This window comes from Aricia agestis, chromosome 17 (assembly GCF_905147365.1).
Source record: "Aricia agestis chromosome 17, ilAriAges1.1, whole genome shotgun sequence".
NCBI lineage: Eukaryota > Metazoa > Arthropoda > Insecta > Lepidoptera > Lycaenidae > Aricia > Aricia agestis.
The window spans coordinates 11,152,670-11,169,180 of NC_056422.1; the positions used below are offsets into that span (position 1 = coordinate 11,152,670).

At 37.5% G+C, this 16,511-nt stretch overlaps 1 protein-coding gene across 1 annotated transcript in view; it reads right to left on the reverse strand.

Moving 5' to 3' along the window:
* Positions 1-16,511, reverse strand: part of LOC121735483 (neuropeptide CCHamide-1 receptor-like) — a 101,410-nt gene that overhangs the window by 2,272 nt on the left and 82,627 nt on the right. The window contains exons 5-7 of the mRNA XM_042126324.1: positions 10,030-10,133; positions 9,555-9,692; positions 2,628-2,741 (exon numbers count right to left, since the gene is read on the reverse strand). Coding sequence (XP_041982258.1) covers positions 2,628-2,741; positions 9,555-9,692; positions 10,030-10,133 — 356 coding nt within the window. The remainder of the gene's footprint in view (positions 1-2,627; positions 2,742-9,554; positions 9,693-10,029; positions 10,134-16,511) is intronic.

Sequence of the window (16,511 nt, forward strand, 5' to 3'; positions counted from 1 at the left end):
GACTTGATTACACCGGAGTGGTTGTGCAAAAATGCCTCATTGTGCAGTGTTTAATTGTAAAAACAGAAGTACGAAAGTAAATCGTCCAAAAAGAGGTATTTCTTTCCACGGGTAAGTTATTTGTTCTAACTAAATGCAAAGCAAAAATTGACACGATCGATTCCTTAGCAACGCACGCGCGTCGCCGTTCTATCTTGATTTAATTCTGTGGTATTTACTCTAAGGCAAGTGCCATATTTTTTGTCAAAGAAAATTAGTTTATACTTAAAGGCGAGGAACAGAATTTTGTAAACTTTTTTACTATTAATATAATTTTTTGTGACTTGTTCTACGACTATTTTATACGTCAAAATCCGGGACCCTGGCGAATTATAGGCTCAATGAAAAAAGTGGAATTAGAAAAATCGGTTCTATAATAATTCTGAGTTAAAACAACCTTCCCAACCTTTTTAGAGCTGTTACCCCTATGGCCTGTAAGAGAAACTGATTTTACCCCTCCCCCCCACCATTAAAAACAACTTCATTAATTCGTATTATTAATTAAGTAAGGACTTTATTTTAAGGTTGATATTATTACTATTGTTATTATTATTTTACACTCGCAAGTTTTTTAATGTAATAGATTCAGACTGCCGTTTCACATGCTCCACGTTCAGACGGTTTCTGGCCATTTTTTAAATGTTACCAGAGTTGAGAGGCCGCTCTCGCATTTACAAGTGGTAGCTAACGGTACCAACATTTTCAGATCTCTGTCTCCAATGATAGGGTATTCTGTAGCTGTTTTTCTCCAAAATGCAAAGTTTATTTTTTTTCTGCCAATTCATCTATTTAGGTACCACCTCTGTTACCCCTATGGAATAGCTATTTTACGCCCGCAGGCATGGGCGTACCCAGGTTCTGGGCCAGGGGGGGGCAAATTACCCAGGTTCTGGGCCAGGGGGGGGGCAAATCAGATTTTTCATTAGCTAGGTGCTTATAAAGCATAAAAAAAAAATCATAATTTTTAGTTGTAAAAATATTGTATTGCAAAAAAATGGCAAAAATTAGTTTTCTTAATTTTTAATTTTTATAGATAAAAGTACTTAGTAGGGACGTCAACATGATCCAGGGGGGGACCCCCCCCCCCCCCCTCGGTACGCCCATGCCCGCAGGGGTAATTACCCCCAGGTTGGGAACCACTGCTCTAGTGTTTGATTTTAGATTTGTTCTATTACGTGGACCGTGGTATTACAGTAGACTTAAAATTATGATGCTCTGAATTATTTTCCCCGGCGGTTTAGATTGCAGCGGCTATCCAGAATTCCTGTTCGACTCAGATTCTGAAACGTAGGGCCTTATTAAACCTACGGAGTAGATGGAACGTTGATTGGTCAAGAGGCAAGGGCACTGTTTTGCCACTCTACTCGGTAGGAGTAAAGAGGCCCTTATCGCTTGGTCAGCGAATAGCGAGGAGAAATTTCAAATTAGGTTTCAAAGCTTAAATTCGTAACTAAATATATTATGATATTGGCTTACCAGCCATTTTTTATTGACTAATTTCATGTAGGTAATGTTTTTGTCAATGAGTTTCTAAAATACTAGAGTAGCAATGTCTTACAAAAGATTCTCAGAAATGCGTAACCACTTTTTTGTTCAAAAGACAATGTCAAGTCATATATTCGTTATGTCATTATGTATGTGAGATATGCCTGCAGGCATCTTCGAAGTGGCAACGCGTTGCTACCGTAAACTTCCAATCTAAATAGTTACGTTAGTAACATAGAATATCATAGAATAACATAGAAGCTAAGAGCATTTCTAGCTTTAAATCCTTAATTAAAAAACATTATTTAGAGTCACTCCCTAACAATAATAATATGTACCGTAAGTAATGTTATTTGAATGTAATGGTAATTCAGCCATCGCAAATTACTTATCCTTCTCCTTCTTTTTATTTTTATTTTTACTCACATGTAGGCATGTTTAGAGGTTTACAATAATTACTTTTAGTATATTAATATTTGATTATTATAGAGTATTTATTAGTTTATAATATACTTATTATTTGTGTATTAGAATGTAAATGTTTATGTAATTATTAGGCATATATGTATTATATAATATTATTAGAATTTAAGTTAGTTGTTAAGTTTCAATGCTTATAGTTTTTATTAGAGCACAGTATACCCTAAGTTAATTGTTATTGTACTCCTATAGATACCAAAGGTCGCTTGGAAGAAATTGCTCAATAGCAATAAAGCCGCCTTTGCGTTCTTGTATCTTTGATGAATGTATTTTATGTTTGTACAATATCTTGAACGCAATAAAGTATATTCTATTCTATTCTATAGAATATCATTGGTTTTTGTGGTGTAAATCGGCAGAGCGATTATGTAAATTGCGACAGCTCTGCAACATGCAATTGACAGCATAAATTACACATTGGCCGCTGTCAAACGCCTGTTCCGCAGCTGTGTTGCGACTTGCGAGGAATGTGTTTTTGAGAACCAATAGAATCGATTCATTGACGTGAGCTTGCCATGACATCGCTCAGCGCGGCGATGCTATTGGATCTTAAAAACACATTCATCGGAACACATATCTGGTAGACACACAGCCTTATGTTGAACTTTTAAAGTGGTACTTACGTTCTCGGCACCATGCTGATGTTGGTCTTCCTGCTAGAAGTGATTCTTCTGGACGTGGATATGGAGAGGGAGCCCCGCGGCCCATGCGCCGACCCGCTGCGGCAGAGCAGGTACCTGTTCCAAATTTGAACTTTAGCAAATCTGAACTTTTGAGCTTTGCTGAAATCTGAACTTTTGAACAAAATTTGAACTTTGCTGAATCCAACCCCTTTTTTTGGAACGAAGTTCCTTATCGCGCGTTGCGAAATGAGGCTAGGGCTTCCTCCTCCTCGTAGAATCTGGCACGTTATAAAAAAGGGTAAAATGGAAATTTTGAATTTAGAAGAATATTTTACAGTAGCTGAATACTGGTATGTAATAACAATGTTAATTGTGTAACATAGGTACCCTACCTATGTTACACAATTAACATTGTTATGTTAATTGTGTAACATAGGTTAAAGTTGCTTTAAAAACTACCTTTTTCTTTAAAATCAGGCTTTCTTTTCCTTTTTAAGGCAACCTTAATAAATATTGTGTTTTTGTGCTTTGTCCAATGACTGGTAATAGTCCTATCACTAGTCATTTACCCTATAGCATTTTTAATTTAGAATTTAGAATAGTGACTGAATACTGGCACGTAATAAAAAGTGTAAAATTAAGCTGTTTGATTTTAGAATTACTAAAAATCTTTCAAAAAAACTTAAGAAACCGGGTATTTAATTGCTATCCACCACTTAATTTGACAGAGTATGTACTATGATAAAATTGTAACAAATAAATTGTGGATAGCCTATTCGGTACTTCATTTATTATACCTACACTTCACACATATTTTATTATAAAGGCGAAAGTTTGTGAGTTTGTATGTTTGCTACTTTTTTACGTCTAAACCGCTGCTCACTGGAGCGATTTAATAAAAATTGGTATGAAGCAACGACGGGTAATACCGCGGGGCACAGCTAGCAAAATATAATCTTTTAATGCGTCTCCAAATCGTGCACTGCCACTGGAGATAAGTATTTGAACTTAGAACAAAACGGGTTTAAATATTTCATTGCAACTAAAAGCTTGTAAATCCAGTTGAAATTGGAAAGGGGTTTAGTCGAAATGGATTATTTAAATCAATGTTGTTGATTTAAATAATCCATGTCGACAGCCTTACAGATGTTAATATCATTAATTTGTTTGTATTTAATATTTCTGTCAGCAAAATTATTTGAATTTTCATGATGTTTAGTAAACTTTGTCTATCCATACTTATATTACAAATGCGAAAGTGTGTCTATCTGTCTGTCTGTCTGTTACCTCTTCACGCCCAAACCACTGAACCGATTTTGCTGAATTTTTAATACGTGGGAGAGCCATGCTTCGGCACGAATGGGCCGGCTCGACCGGAGATATACCACGTTCTCACAGAAAACTGGCGTGAAACAGCGCTTGCGCTGTGTTTCGCCGAGTGAGTGAGTTTACCGGAGGCCCAATCCCCTACCCTATTCCCTACCCTCCCCTCCCCTATTCCCTTCCCTTCCCATCCCTACCTTCCCCTATTACCCTATTCCCTCTTAAAAGGCCGGCAACGCACGTGCAGCTCATCTGATGCTGCGAGTGTCCATGGGCGACGGAAGTTGCTTTCCATCAGGTGACCCGTTTGTTCGTTTGCCCCCTTATTTAATTTTAAAAAATTGGCATTGAGACACTTAGAGTCCCGGGAAAGGACATAGGATACTTTTTGTCCCGGAAAAATGCACGGTTACAGCACGATAAACGAGTTTTGGCGCAACGGAATTGCGGGCGTCATCTAGTTAGGTATAAAGTGAAGGGGAAATACATTGTGTATTTGCATGGACGTACCCAGGTTCTGGGCCAGGGGGGGGGCAAATCAGATTTTGTATAAGCTAGGTGTTTAGGTCGACCTCGCAAAAGATGGCGCGATGAACTTGATACATACAAGCCAGGTTGGCCGACGGTGGCGATGGATCGGGATGAATGAAAGGACTTGGGGGAGGCCTTTGCCCAGCAGTGGAACTGCATAGGCTCTTAAAAAAAAAAAAGGTGTTTATAAAGAATAAAAAATTAATATTTTTTTGTTGTAAAAATATTGTATTGCAAATAAATGGCAAAAATTCGTTTTCTTAATTTTCATAGATAAAGTACAAAATAATATACTTAGTAGGGACGTCAACATGATACAGGGGGGGGGGGATGCTGCCCCCCCCCCTCGGTACGCCCATGTATTTGCATCTAACTATTATAATTCATATCCATACTCATATCAAAAATGCGAAAGTGTGTCTGTTTGTCTGTCTGTCTGTTACCTCTTCACGCCCAAACCGCTTAACCGATTTTGCTGAAATTTGGCATGGAGATGCTTTGAGTCCCGGGAAAGGACACAATACTTTTTGTCCCGGAAAAATGTACGGTTCTCGCGAGATATACGAGTTTTGGTGCAACGGTGTTGCGGGCGTCATCTTTTTTTTTTTTTTTTTTACGTTAGACCTGGGCCTCTATCATGAGCTCTTAAATCCATTCACTTTACGTCCTTATACAGTAAGTATAAGGACGTAAAGTGAATGGATTTAAGAGCTCATGATAGAGGCCCTGCACGGGATGTCAAGAGGTCGTGCAAAGTTGAAACGATCTACAAGGTAAGAGGGAGACATGGGATTGTAAAGGACTTTGTAAAGGAGAGAGAGAATATGGGAGTTTCGCCGGAGCCGTATTATGCTAGAATTTTTCTGGATGTTTGAACACAGCGGAAAATCTGGCCATTTTTTTGGGTTTTTGAATTTCTTATTTAATAATTAAATTATGAAAAAAAAAACATAGGGACATTGTATTAGTGGCCGTAGATATTCAGCAAAAAAATATATAAATCTACTAGTATTATCCAGGGAGGAAACAGGGGACTACGTTGTATGGAAAAAAGGGCGGTGTGGACTCCTCTCAGTACTCCCAAATTAATAATGCGCATGGAAATCTTCGCTAATTGTCGTAATCACGGAAACACCCGAATCTATGAAACGTATGAGCCCCAAACAATGCACTTGCATTTTGCACCTTGTTCAAAGGAAATAGAAGTAAATATCACATGGCCGGTGGCTGTCCGCTGTCGCCAGTCCGTTAATAACATAAAGTTAATATACTTAGCGGAATAGAGCAACAATCTCGAGCTGTCAAACGAAACCAAAATTGGTTTTCATCTGTGTGAAAAATATGTGTACGTATACACTTACACAAGCATGATTGAACATGAATTCTATGAGATTAAATTGTCAACGTGCGGCACGTGCCGACTGACCAAACATAGTATTAATATCGGCACAATATCGGCAGCGTTTCCTTTTATGGGGTAACGCTGCCGATATTAATCAAGTCAGTAAATCTTTCAAAAGTCAGTAAATCTTTTAAAGGTCAATGTATACGCCTTTTCAATAAAATCCCAGAAAACGTTAAAAATCTTTCCATTAATAAATTTAAGAAAGTAGTCAAAGAGCGTTTGTGTGCCAAAGCTAAGGTCAATGATTTCATAAACGATGGCACATCTTGGGCTGCTTACAAGGCTACTTCTACATTATTGTACATGACCTACTATGTATGTATGTTGACATTGTATAATTTTAAGTTACAGCATTGTAAATTTTATTTTAAAAGATTAATTTTTTTACCTCACTCTTTTTTGGTAAAAAAAGTGGGCCCCGTGCGAGTTTCTTACGCCGGTTCTTCTCGCCGGGATAGTTCCCGAACCGGTGGTAGGCACCGTAGCTAATATTAACATTCTGAAAGTATTTTCTTAAAATCTACTCAGAAATAAAACATTTTTTATTTTTTTATTTATTTTTACTGGACGTCAAAAAAAGAGTGCTGCTGTCATGTATCACACGTCTCATTTTACCACGTAGTGTTACTGATAGTGACATATCTCTTGCTCAGGCCTTTGTTTCTCTATTCGGCTAGGTACATTAACTTTATGGTTAATAAATGCTATATCTCACCGGCAAGCCATCGCGGCGTTACCATGGCAACGTCCAAGCAACGTCAGGCGCCTCTACGCCCGTGCAAAACGCTGTTTTTCTTAAAGTTAAGTTTAAAACAGCGCACAGCGACGTCTTCCGACGCTCGGGAAAATATAGTAAGTAAATCCTATTATGATTTATGACGACACAAAATACTCCGACTTTGATACACTTACTTAAGGCGCCGCCTTGATAATTTGGCTGTAGCAATATCGACTTTTCTCAGCAATGACTAAAGCTAAGAAATTATAGTTAATTGTCAGTATTCTGTATAGTTAATTGTCACTATATTCATCATGTCTTTATCCAATGATATTCTATGTTACTAACGTAACTAGATTGGAAGTTTACGGTAGCAACGCGTTGCCACTTCGAAGATGCCTGCAAGCATATCTCACATACATAATGACATAACGAATATATGACTTGACATTGTCTTTTGAACAAAAAAGTGGTTACGCATTTCTGAGAATCTTTTGTAAGACATTGCTACTCTAGTATTTTAGAAACTCATTGTCTTTATCTTTGAATTACCCATAGCATAACACGATTGGTCAACTTTTATAACACAGAATTATCAATCAAAATGAACTCTTTAAAAAAGGGATTCCCATTTTGCCAACAGAGGAGAGTGATTTAAGTTTCCAAAATTTGTATATAGATTGGTTTAAGCAAGCACTTATATTGCCCATAGCATATATGAAATGTATTTATGGGTTTTAAATAACCCGACGAAAACCATTTTGTCGCTACGCCCTCTCTATTTTTTGCTGTTCCATTGCTTGTTTTCTATGTGAGACCGGCCCTCATAGAAAACAAGCAATCTAAAACATACCCAACACCTTAATATGAACCATAGCTAGACTTAGTAAGAAAATTAAAAGCAAACAACTTAAGAGGATTTTTATAAAGTAGACCTTTATAAAGACCCTCATATTTATATTTTTATTTTTTACGGTTTCTTTAGAAAATCGCTACTCGTGTAAAGTGATCTCTTTAGGTCATTGAACTGTCAAAGTAAGAGCTTAAGACATGATATTTCGTTTATAAAAAAGATTTGAGCCATTAAAATTTATTGCTTTTGAAAATTGCTTACAAACGAATATCAATGAAAGATTTAATTGTTTGCAATCCGGATTGAATTGTCTATGAGGAAAAACATAGGCTACATTTCGGATTTCCACACAGCAGTTTTCCGCATCTTGCTATTGACCGCGATGGGTATCATCTCTAAATACACAAAGCCAAGAGCGCCCAAAAAAGTAGACGGGAAATCACATGTATACAATATCTTCTATAACGCACAGTAAAAACATATTGTCTCCGTATTATTACAGGTAGCAAAGACACCTAAAATACACCTTTCTCTTTCATTTTTTTCAAGCGATCTTTAAATACAATTCACGATATCAACAAGATGGCCGCCACTGTCTATCACACGTAATGGCGCCCAATTATCACAATAAATAGCTCACAGTGCATTTGTGGAGCGACACAACGAGTAGATTCATTATAGTAATACCCGTCCCTGTGTCACGTGGCCACGCTGCCACAATTTATTATGCTGACTTTTAGCGTCAACATTGAGTTTAAGCTACTATAAATTAAAACAAAAACTAGTAGTGAAATATGTCAAATTCAATCAACCAATTTGGTTAACATGCTGGCAGTACTAATTGCTATAAGTACATGTAATTTAATAATTGTTGTGCTGTCGACAACTTCCTAGCGCAGCAATTGGCTTATCAGTTATCACGTAGGAATCGTACATCAACTTCTTTCAAGGGACTCAAAGTAATAAGTAACAACCCTTCAGGCTTCATCACAATCGCTTTAGCGACTTAAGCATGAAGTGCCTTAATAAAGATTAAAAAAAAAAAGCATGCAGTGGTAATCGATAAACTTTCGCATTAATGATACTCTTTTTTTATTATAAACCAGTTTCTGTTTTTTTTTACTCCATAAAATTTGCTTTAGTAACACATGTGACATAATACGCAAAAAGTCCCATTTTATAACTCCAACATAATATAAAGAATGTTATGCAATATTACGATTCAAGAAAGCTTGTATTTCATTTCAATATGGTCGTAAACTACATTTTTATGAAGCATACTTCGGTAAGCCTAACCCTTTATCTAGTAAAGGGTTTACGACTTCCTGAATATTCGTAGTCTTTCAGCCGCGTTTTAAAGCTTAAACGGCATGAAAATTGGGTTTTGGGAAAACGCCAAGTATTATAAAAGTATCTTCTTAATCCATGTTGTTCTAAGTGTCTATTTCTATGTAAATAAAGGTTTTATGGATGTACTTTATACCTAGCATGAATAAAGTTAGCTTTTATGAATGTAACACTTCGAACGCCCATTTAGAATGAGGTTATACCATTTGGATGCTTGACGGCCAGACGTGTAGTTCTTTTCTTGCGTTCTGTGATGTCAAGATCAGTATTTTATTTATATCTATAGCTCATACTTATCAAACTGCCTCCTAAGTCCTAACGATGCGATGAGCTAGATTCAGCTGTGGAAGATAGACCAGCAGAATCTAAGTAAATTAAAACTCTATATCATTGTCATAAGGTTACCTATTAAAGTGTTTCAGTTGTTGAGGAAGGAGAAACAGAAGCCGATGATCCGCAGCGCGTGTCAGACGAATTAGACGAAGACGAATTAGAACTCTATATCAAAGTCATACCTACCTATAATTGAAGTGCTTCCTGAAGATACTACTGGTGTAGTTGAGTGCTATGGGGTTGACGCAGCTGTTGAGAAAGGAGAAACAGAAGCCGATGGTCCGTAGCGCGTGCCAGACGAATTAGAACTCTATGTCAATGTCATAACGTTACCTATAATTGCAGTGTGTCCTGAAGTCGATGAACCAAGCTCGTGCCACACGCATTGCAACTCTGTTGTTAATGTCATAAGGTTACCTATTGAAGTGCTTCCTGAAGATGCCGCTGGTGCAGTAGAGCGCGATGGGGTTAACGCAGCTGTTGAGGAAGGAGAAGCAGAAGCCGATGATCCTCAATGCATGCCAGAACGGATTGTAGTCTTCTTGAGCTGTTGGACTGGAAATATATTTGTCATTAATATAGATATACTTAATTGCTTATTGATTTGTAATCAGAATCGTAACTATTTCTACACGCTGGGTAAGTTCCTGATCCGTAAATAAATTAATGGCTAAATAATTACAGATGGATACTAATTGACCGCAAGCCATAATGGCTAACTGTCAAGTTAATAACAAAAAGTTTAAAGTATAAAGTTGACCTGCTTTTAATTATTTCAAAGTTTCAAATAAAACTTGCACATTTGTAACGAAAATACGAGGAATTCAAGAGTAATATCTAGAGAATTGTCCAATATTTATTTTCTTTCGAATATAAGTATTATTGGACTCACCAATAATAGAACCACAGCATGAAGACGTGCGAGGGCAGGAAGCAGGCCGCGAACACGAGGACAAAAGCCAGCACTGTCAACGCCACTTTCCGACGAGCTCGCATCTGAAATATAACGTTACCTTCTTAGTCGTATTGCATTTGTACAAAAATTGGACAGTTTGTGTCACGCAATATGTGCAAGATCCTTATTTTCCTGTTCTGAGGCAAGACCCCTATAATATTAAGTTAAAAGTTTTTTCCGAAGTTGAATTGAATTTCAACAGCAACATTGTGACGAACATCGCTAAGTGTCATGGGCCATGTCAAATCCCATATATTTTTGACATCTCACTTCGCTATTGAAACAAGTGATTTTTGGACCCCTCCAATCATCCAAGGAACCTAGTATGTTATTTTTTGGTGATAGGAGGGTGTTTTTTGTATTGTCACATTTGGTAACCCCCATTAAGCTTAGTTCTAATAAAAACTAGTCACTACTACTAGTGGTTTGTCAATCATTTTGATGAAAGGTCAATTTAAGATCTAAGGCTAATTGCTATTTCCTGAAAAGAAATCTTAGAAGTTCGAAAGTATAAGCTGTTAACTTTAAACTACACTTATCTATTAGAAAAGAAGTTTATGAAGAAATAACTAAAATTATTTTTACAGGCGATATGGTTTAAATTTGGAAAAGCTTAAGGCGACGCCTTGATAATTTGGCTGTAGCGATATCGATTTTTCTCAGCAATGACTAAAGCTAAGAAATTTAGGTTCATTGTCAGTATTAATCATGTCTTTGTCTTTGAATTACCCATAGCATAACACGATTGGTCAACTTTTATAAACTGAATAATCAATCAAAAAGACCTCTGTAAAAAAAGGGATTCTAATTTTGCCAACAGAGGAAAGTGATTTAAACTTCCAAAATTTGTGCATAGATTGGTTCAAGCATACACTTTAATTTAATTTGCCCATAGCTTATTTGAAATACATTTATGGTTTTTAAATTACGCGACAAAAATCATTTGCTGCTGTTGCTGAATTTGAATTTGAATGCTGTTCCATTTCTTGTTTTCTATGAGAACCCGGGCCTCTCATAGAAACAAGCAATCTAAAACATAATAAAGTCTACTAGAATCAAAAACCGCAATGTCCAATAATGATTCTATTGGACATTGCGGTTTTTGATTCTAGTAGACTAATATCCAACACGGTTTTTTACTTTTACACGGCGTCACCTTAAATGAGTAAAAACAGTAACACATTCAATGCTACGATAATATTATGACCTTAATACCGCATCTACTTACATGTTGGCCCATGATGGACCAATAATATTATTGCGATAACGAACAGTTTGGTGATGCATAATCGGCTATTGATGTAAATTACTAGCCTATAATCGTTATCCTACTTCCTACTAATATTATAAAGGCGAAAGTTTGTTTGGATGTATGGATGTATGGATGTGTGGATGTATGGATGTTTGTTACTCTTTCACGCAAAAACTACTAAACGGATTTTATTGAAACTTTACAATAATATAGCTTATACATCAGAATAACACATAGGCTACAATTTTAACCGACTTTCAAAATGGGGGAGGAGTTATGTTCGTTTTCTTATATTCAACGATTACTCCGCCGTTTGTTAATTTTGCCACCGCCGATTTTCAAAATTTTTCTTTTGGTATATAGGGTATCATTTTAGTATTATATTCACAAAAGTGGTGATCTGATGAAGGATCCATAAGTAATCGAAGGAACTCCTCAAAACTTATAGGGAAACATGTGGTGACTTCGGTTTCGTGAGAAGTATTCTAAGCATATGCTACCAACAAGTAAGATTTTGCACCGAGATATACCTGGTATACCGTGGTTCGGAAGGTGCTGAGAAAACTCCTGATTCTTTATAGATGCAAGTTTGGGAGTTTCGGCGTTGTTTTAAGAACAGAAAGCATATTATGCTACTATGCAAATTACATTCATCATCATCATTATCACTACCATAGTATACCATTTCATAGTCTTTTAGATCGAGACTCGAGTTTGTCAAGCGATAATTAAATAAAATCTATACCTACCTAATATTATAAACCTGAAGAGTATGTTTGCTTTAACGCGTCAATTTCAGGAACTACAGGTCCGATTTAAAAAACTTATCTCAGTGTTAGATAGATCATTTATCGAGTAAGACTATAGGCTATATTATATTATCACGCTAAGACTAATACGACCGAAGAAACTGAGGAAAATGTGGGAAAAACGGGGGAAATATTTTTTATGAAAAAATGTACGGTTTCTGTAAAATTCCTAATTTACGCGGGAGAAGCCGCGCGGGACATCTAGTACATCATAGCTTAACGTTAAAATGTTTCTTTAGGAGATGTTTTTATTCGTCACATCTTACGATTTAGCTTTTAGAAGAGGTAATAACTGACAAGCACACTTTAACATTTAAGTATAAAGTAAATTCGGATATTGGATAACTAAAGAAATCCTTCTTTAGAGTCAATTCAGAAAGCAACGCGACGAGGCGAGGCGAGCCGCGGCGCGGCGTAAATTTGTATGGATTTGAAAGATTTCAATCGCGTGAGACGTCTTGCGAATCTGTCAAATCCATATAAATTTAGAAATGCATCTACACTTCGCGTTGCGGTCTGAAGCAACCCTTAGTTAAGCGGGGAATTCACTACCGGGCTGCCCGCGGGTCGCCCGGTCTGGCACAAGTCTGCCGCTTGCCCCTATTGAACACACACAGAACAGGCAAGTCAGTCGAATAGATAGGGGGCTACAGCTCGGTCGTGGACTCATGGACTCAATCTTCTTTGTAACAATTAATGATAGATTAGCATCGTCATTGAGTTCTTTGGATTTTCCAATAAGTTCGCTGTATATTGTATAAGCGGCATTACGTAGATCGGTGTTCATGTAATCCTTGCTTTTAACTTTCTACAAACAAGGATACGACCGGTAAAGAGAAATAAACGAATGTCAAAATTGTTTTTGTTCCTTCATTCCTAAGTTTAGTGTTTGTATTGTTTACAATAATATGTTTTAAAATAATATTTTAAGTGCACTCCAGTCGCTCTCCAAGGCGCGAATGACGAGACGGGCCGCCCATCGCGACCATTCATGTACAGACTCGCCCGTGCCCGCGCGGGAAAAATGCGATCTCGCGGGCAGGCTGCGGGCACGGGCCAATGGGCATGTCTGTGCCCGTACCTAGGAATTGACGAGCAGACATGCGACAGACCTGCCCGTGACGGGCGGCCCGTAGCGGGCGGCCCGGTAGTCAATTCCTCGCTTTATACAATATCCGAATTTGCTAAAAATGGCTCCACAAGACTTATTATACGAATACGCTTTCCGCATGCTCAGGAGTCAGGTTATTCAAAGTTTTAGTGTTATACCGAGAGACGTGTTCAACGAAACCACACGTTGCAATATTTGTGTTTATGGGCTATCATTTTCTGCCGTAAAATATTTATTAAAGCTTTCCAGGGTTTTTGGACAAGTTGCTTTCGATGATTTGGACGTATAATGCGTGCGTTGGTGGGTGATGGTCTGATGGACCAATACAAGCAACTGCGATCGGGTAGGAGACATTCGTTTATGATCGCCCAAGATGTCGATTTTTTCCTGCTATTGACAGGTTCACAATCGTAGTTATCCAACATGACCTAACGTCGAGAGAGGCTTTAATAATCAGATTTTCTCCTTTAATCTATAACGTTACGAACTCAAGAGAAATTTTGATTTCCAATTCTTTACTGTTTAATGTTTATTTATAATCAAACATAGCTTGAATAAAGGCCAAGGGATTATTGTAAGCCAGTATCTAAATCTATGTAAATATACCTATGAAGGTAAAACCCAAAGGTTGCGGGAAATATACGAACAATTTGGGCAGTACTTTAGCGTTTAGGTAAGTAACAGTATTATCGTAAAATTACATGAATGTTTGGTAGAACGTTACGTAAATTTTGTAATATTATGGTATATGTGTGTGTGACCTACACGGTCATCTTTAAACTAGATAATATGTATTGCCTTTTTATGCACAGGAATCCTACCGAAACCGTACATTTTAATTTTTAAAGGTTTTTTTCTTGAAATTTAAAAAATACGCCGCCGCCGTCCGCCGAGAAGTAAAAAAACAAACTCGGTGAGATGATACGCCAGCAATTAAATGTTTAACATTATAATAATCATCATCATCATCTAGTGCCCTCTTCATGTCGAAGTTCGGCGGTCAGCAGGTGGAATATATTCCGGTCTTAGGCTAATTTCTTTAGTTGTGGGTAGCTACATCTGGTCCATTCCTTTAAATGTCATCGATCCAATAATATACTTTTTCAAATGTATAATACACATTATTTTGTAATGCAAAATCAACATCTCCATACTAATATTATAAATGCGCAAGTGTGTTTGTCTGTCTGTTACCTCTTCACGCCCAAACCCTGAACCGATTTTGCTGAAAGGTATTTATACTTGTCCTGGGAAATGACCTAGGATACTTTTAAGTTTTGGAACGTTATCGCGTGTTGCGCCTTGGGCTAGACTGAAAAAAATGTAACGACACTTTTTTATTAGTACCTGCTTGGTAGGGCAGAGGGCGTTGAAAGTATTCCTGTGCGTCAACTAGATGGCGTTTTTTGAGTATAAACAGCGACGCGTTGTTAGTATTCCTGGGCGTCGGTTCAGATGGTTTTTTTTTTAATTTTTGAGTGTATAATTTATGTAGGCTACATACAGGTTTTTTGAACATAAGAAATAACTTCGTTCCATTCGGGTGTCCCTTGACACCTCTCAAGTTTTTACTCCAGAAAAATGTGCGGTTCCCGCGCAATAAGCGAGCGTCATCTAGTACACTACAAAACAATACTAACTGGCACTCGCCACTCTGGGACTGCCGCGATAAAGCTATTACATAGCATTTTCGGGTACTTCTACTTGCGCGCTCACAAACATCGTGCCGAAGTCTGGCAACGCCGCACCGCTGTACCGGTCAGAGCGGGGAAGTTAGGTTTTTTCGTTACTGAATTTCTTGATTCAGTTGCCGCGCTCAAAGCGATAAAAGCTGTTGTAGAAACAGAACTGCAGGCCGCCATTAGCTTTGCTTACTTCTAAATCTGTGACAATGTATTTGTGCTGACAAACGCGAGAATCCTTTTTTTTAGATAAGCTCAGCTCACCAAAGGGTTTTAGAAAGGACGTTTTGACCGAGAAAAATAGTTCCAAGAAGAGTGGACACTGAAGATAAGTTTAGTGGCTTTTTATGACGCCGTAAATTTCTGTTTGTACATTTTGGCAGAGTTATTTATACTTAATCACATGATAACATCATGGCGTTTACTGAAAACAAGCGTTGCGAACTGCGACTGCGTTCGCAACAGATGCTGAGTAAGTGCCAATTTGATAAGACTTAATATTAAAATGTTCTTGATTATTTTAATGTTCATCTATTGTTTTACCAAATAAAGTTTCTTTCATTCTTTCTTCTTTCATAACATGGACCGATTTGCTGAAAAATAATATATTTAAAGGAACTTCGCTATTATCAGGATAGGTCTTCATCGTAAAGTGCTGTTTCAAGACAGTGGCGTGGGAAGACGGGCGAGGAGAGAATAGTACGAAATAGTACCACCCCATAATCTCTCTATTATAATCCTTATTGAGTTTCCATCATTCATCAAACACTTTCATAATGAAACTTCACAGTAACACTTTACTCTTTCACTAAATACTTCACAATAATTATCACTTCGCAACACTTTAAGAGGAGTCCACACCGCCGTTTTTCCATACAAACGCTGCCCCCTGTTTCCTCCCTGGATAATGCCGATAGAGTTATGATTTTTTCCTTAATATCTATGGCCACTATTAGCATGTCCGTATGTTTTCTTTTTTTTTTTTTCATAATTTAATTATTAAAAAAGATAAGAACGTCCAAAAGCCCAAAAAAATGGCCAGATTTTCCTCTGTGTTCAAACACCCAGAAAACAAATTGGCTAGAATATACAAAAACCGATTTAAGTAATTTTTTAATGAAAAAATTACTTAAATCGGTTAAGTTTTGGAGAAGGAATCAGCGGACAACGAATCGAAGATTTTCTGTTCTTTTATTAGAACTTTTGTCGTGTTGTCTCTATCGCGCTCTGCGGTGGGAGACTTGAGATTGGTGAAACAGCAATACATTTTCAAATACCTATTTCCAATTTCTCTCGCCCCTGGTGTATCCTTCTAATTACTTCACTTAGCACAGATAGCACATAGACGAAACTAGGGACAGTTCCGGAACGTGTTGGCTAGTTAGAAGCCTAAACGAGACTGATCTCACTTTCTGGCGACTACTGTACAGGAGGGGACGTTTCCCTCTCCATCTCTCCCACTCTGACACGCCGCGACTCTGTCAAAGCGCGCTACTAGTTTCATAAAGATGGCGCACTTAAGTTCCGTTTCCGTTTTTGACCGGATGCAACATATTTGAAAATTT